Source organism: Gavialis gangeticus, unplaced genomic scaffold, assembly GCF_001723915.1.
Source record: "Gavialis gangeticus isolate Ggan-Ray unplaced genomic scaffold, GavGan_comp1, whole genome shotgun sequence".
NCBI classification, from domain to species: domain Eukaryota; kingdom Metazoa; phylum Chordata; order Crocodylia; family Gavialidae; genus Gavialis; species Gavialis gangeticus.
This window is the reverse complement of record NW_017729030.1, coordinates 31,376,396-31,380,464: the sequence shown is the minus strand read 5'-3', so window position 1 is coordinate 31,380,464 and position 4,069 is coordinate 31,376,396. Positions and strand designations below refer to the sequence as shown.

Genomic DNA, 4,069 nt, shown 5'->3' with positions numbered 1-4,069 from the left:
ATACACACACACACACACACACACACACACACACACACACATACATACATACACACACACACACACACAAAGTCTTAGTGATTCTCAGCACCACCCTCAATCTGTATAAATTGAAGACCTCAGGTACTTATGCAAGAGAACTTTCCTGAGCATGATTCTCTTGAACAGAGTGCTAAACTCTGAGCACTGGACAGCTATGTGTAGAGTTAAGTCCACCATTACATCAAGAATATGCAGATCTTAATTCAGGGAATTATGACATATAACATTTTATAGCCAGTTATGCTAGCATGGGATTTAGCTGACCTGGGTTAAACAAGGGACCCTGATGTTACTGATACTGGATACCATACCTCTTAAATAGTCCTTCATCTTTGGCACCAAACAAACTTGTGTAAATTGCTTTTCTCTCTCAACTCAGATGAATCAAAGAATGCTACTGCCACCTGAGCAGGGTACAGTCTAATCCAAAATTTAGAGCTTTTCACACAATGCACCAAAACAATTCAAGGAAATGGCAATCAACTAGATCCTCAGGATTGTACTGCTGACATATGGAGCTGGGGGTACTGCAGGCAAAGACTACAGTGAACTGTAGTGACAAGCTTTACTACACTTACATGATCCAGACTATAGGAGTGTTGATGAGCAACAGACTAATTTTGAATTGCTTACCAGGGACCACAGCTATATGACCTTGGCAGTGACCCAGATGCATCAAGGGATCTTGTGGACACCCAAACTACTTTAAGTTGACTAGTCAATGATGTCAGAACCTCGACAACAAATTATGAAGAGATCCAGAAACTTCCATGCCACGTCTATTGTGCTAGAACCTCAGCACTGGACTTAACCTGGTGAAGTCACGCGCACACAGCCACTTAAGCTAATGAACATCCTAAGTCACTACTGGATTTATGCATTACCAGATCTGTCTGATTGGACCTGAAAAGCCTTCCCAACAGCAAGCTGAGGCAACCATTCAGTCCCAAAAGAGAGTCAACTGCTATTTCTTTTTCTTTTCAATAAGAGCTAGAATAACTCAAACAAACAAAAAAAAAAAAAACAGCCATGAAGGAACTGAAGGAAAAAACAAAAGTGTAGTCTGTGCTCCCTGCATCTTGAAAAAGAAGCGAGTCAAGATTAGGACTTCTCCCTTTTCCACATATTCAGAATCAAGAATGGAAGTGTAGCAACTAGCGTTCAACCTTGCTCTCCACTCAGCACTACAGCTCAGCACTAAAAGATGCTAATTCTACAAACGTCTATATGCAGAAACCATTCAAATAAAAGAGCTGTTGCAGACCATTTCAAATACCCCATATTAAAACAAACAAACAAATACCTGAGAAATTAGCTACATGGGTGCATTCATCCATAACTCCTTTCATGAACCTCAGTGATTCTCTTTGTAAAGCACCTCTATTCCTTTCTCCATACAACTGATGCTCTTGTTGGTTGGGGAAGTAATTGCTGCTACAGCTACTAGTTGAAAATGTCTGATTCATACACTGTATTTTAGGAGCGTCTTGCAGCAAGAGTCTCTCCGAGGAGGCACTTACAGTACTTTTACTTGTGCTAAGGCAATGAATAGCTTCTTTAGGCACAATTTCACTTGTAGCATTCAGGTCGAACAGTTGGGAAGACAGATCTAGATCATTCAGACTGTCCACGCTGTTGGGGGCATTTTTAACGAAGTCTTGCCCCATCTTGAAAGAATCTGTCTAAAAAGAAACAGGTGTTTTATTAAGGGATTCTTAGACTGATTGGTCAGGGAATTCATAGAATCACAGAAAAAAGAAGTAGGGCTGGAAGAACCTCAGGTCATCTAGTTCAACCCCCTGCCTGAGGCAGGGTCATTCCTACCCAAACCATCCCAAGCAAACGCATGTCTATCCAATCCTAGTCCTAAAACTACACAGGCAACCCTGTCTCACAACCACAAATTATAGCATCCTAACCTGACACATGTAAAAGCAGGAAGACAATGACAGCCAACATCTTGATGCTGCAAAGTTTATTAAAAATATGCTCAAGTGATCCAAAAAGAGGGCCACACCCCCTGCTACAGAGGAAGGCAAAAAACTCCCACAATCCATGAAAAAACTCCCACAATCCATGCGAATCTAGGGGGTTAAATTCTTCCCCAATTTCAAATGGGATGACGAGCACTCACAAAATTATGAAAACAGCTCCAAGTACAGAGATATATGCACAAACAATATCCAAAGTCTAGTATGCAGCTCGGTCAATGAATGAAAGCCTTACCGTCTCTTGATATTTGGTGCCTTTCCCAAACAGAAAACCGTACAGCAATAAGTATTCAAAATACAGTGGTGATTATGCAACAGGTATGTGTCTACTTAAAAATGCAACTACTGTACATAAAAGATCATCAGTTGTTAGATCTCAATTAGTTTTCATCTCTACTCAACTGGCAAATGCCAGTAGTGTTAACAGCCTTTAAAAGTGACAATATACAGGGAAATTTTTAAATGGAGAAAGTACTTGAAAAATAGCTTCATTTAATACAGTCTTTTCTGTTTCCATTCTTTTTGGTACTCTCATTCTTAACGCATTCATTTTTTTTGCAAATAAATAGTAAAATGGATGAGATACAAATGACTGGGATCCAACAGACAACTATACATGAGAACCTGAATTTTCATACTTTATTGTACCAAAATAGTGAATTTAGCAATACAAATACATTATAAGCTTTGTATCCAAAAAACACAAGCACAAAAAAGGAGAAAAATCAGCTTTTACACAATAGTGTTAAAAATCAATAGCCGTAACAGTATTAAACCAAAGAAGGTACTGAAAAAAAATAGTAATACTGTAATAGTTTTGCATAGACTAAAAGAAAACGAGGTAAGGTGACAAATTATTGATAAAACTACAGTATGTCAGAGGGATAGTGAATCTGAAGCATCTTTGTGACTCTTGATGCCCTTCTCACTCCACTACACAAGAGAATACAGGAGATTATGGGAAGTATAGTTCAGCCACAGATGCTGGCCTACAGGGAAGAAGAGGGGCATTAGCTTATTAAAAAGCAACTCTCATGAGGCAGTCCTGTCCCACAGAAAAATATAACTTGGCAAAGTTACTGTCTTGCTGTGATAAGCATCTCTGATGAGTTTTTCCATAAACATTATTTTCCTCCCTCTCTTTGCAGGGGTGTGTTGGCAGCATGAGCCACATCCCAGTTGACTCAGCTGCAAGTTGATTCCATAAAGACCCTGGTGAAGTCCCTGGCTGAGGCCAATAATCAGTTTATTGTTAACCCCAGCCCTGGACCTAGCTTACAACATGCCAGCACAAGGGAAGCTCATGATCATGATTGATGGTTCCCCCAGTACTGGCAAGTGGAAAAGGGTGCAATTGGGATCTGATCCCCAGTCCCCAAATCATGCCTCCTGGCATGCACGTGTGGTGTTGCAGGAGGTGCGACTGTTGGGATCATATCCCATTGCATCATTAACGCACTTGGCACACATTCATTTAGTCTGCTTTACTGACCCCATCCATCCCATAACGCGTTTGAAAAATAGGCTATAGGCTGAAAAATCCACTCGCCTGTGGATACTTAGAAGATAGAAAGACCATTTATATTTGAGACAAAGGCTGGAGAAGCCAGCTGCCATTTCTGTTCTTGTGAACACCTTAGGTGATTCAGAGGGGTTTACCAGAACAAAAGATGTCAAAGCAAAGCATCAAAGTAGTGCCACTGGGTAAGTTATCAAAACACTAAGAGAAACAAGTATCAGACCTAGAACCCAGGGCATAAAAATAAGCCAGCAAGAGAAAGCAACAAAACAGATAGAATGATGTTACCTAAACAAGGAAAGTATAGGACATCCAGGACAATAGTAAAAAAATAATCATAGTATATTCTACAGTAGTGTTCTTTTGGACACAGTCACCCCCAAAATACAAAATCTCCACAAACTAGATTTCTTTTTCTATTAGAAAAAATAAAAAATTATGTACTTGCTTCCATCATGTCTTTATGGGATCATAAATAATTTAAAATACTTGAATCAGGAGCTGCATTTTTTTTTTT

At 39.6% G+C, this 4,069-nt stretch overlaps 1 protein-coding gene across 3 annotated transcripts in view; it reads right to left on the bottom strand.

Annotated features, from left to right (window-relative positions):
- Positions 1 to 4,069, bottom strand: part of ABHD18 (abhydrolase domain containing 18) — a 48,978-nt gene that overhangs the window by 9,790 nt on the left and 35,119 nt on the right. For all 3 annotated transcript variants that reach the window (XM_019522084.1, XM_019522085.1, XM_019522086.1), the window contains one exon: positions 1,346 to 1,724. In XM_019522084.1, the coding sequence (XP_019377629.1) occupies positions 1,346 to 1,724 (379 nt within the window). The remainder of the gene's footprint in view (positions 1 to 1,345; positions 1,725 to 4,069) is intronic.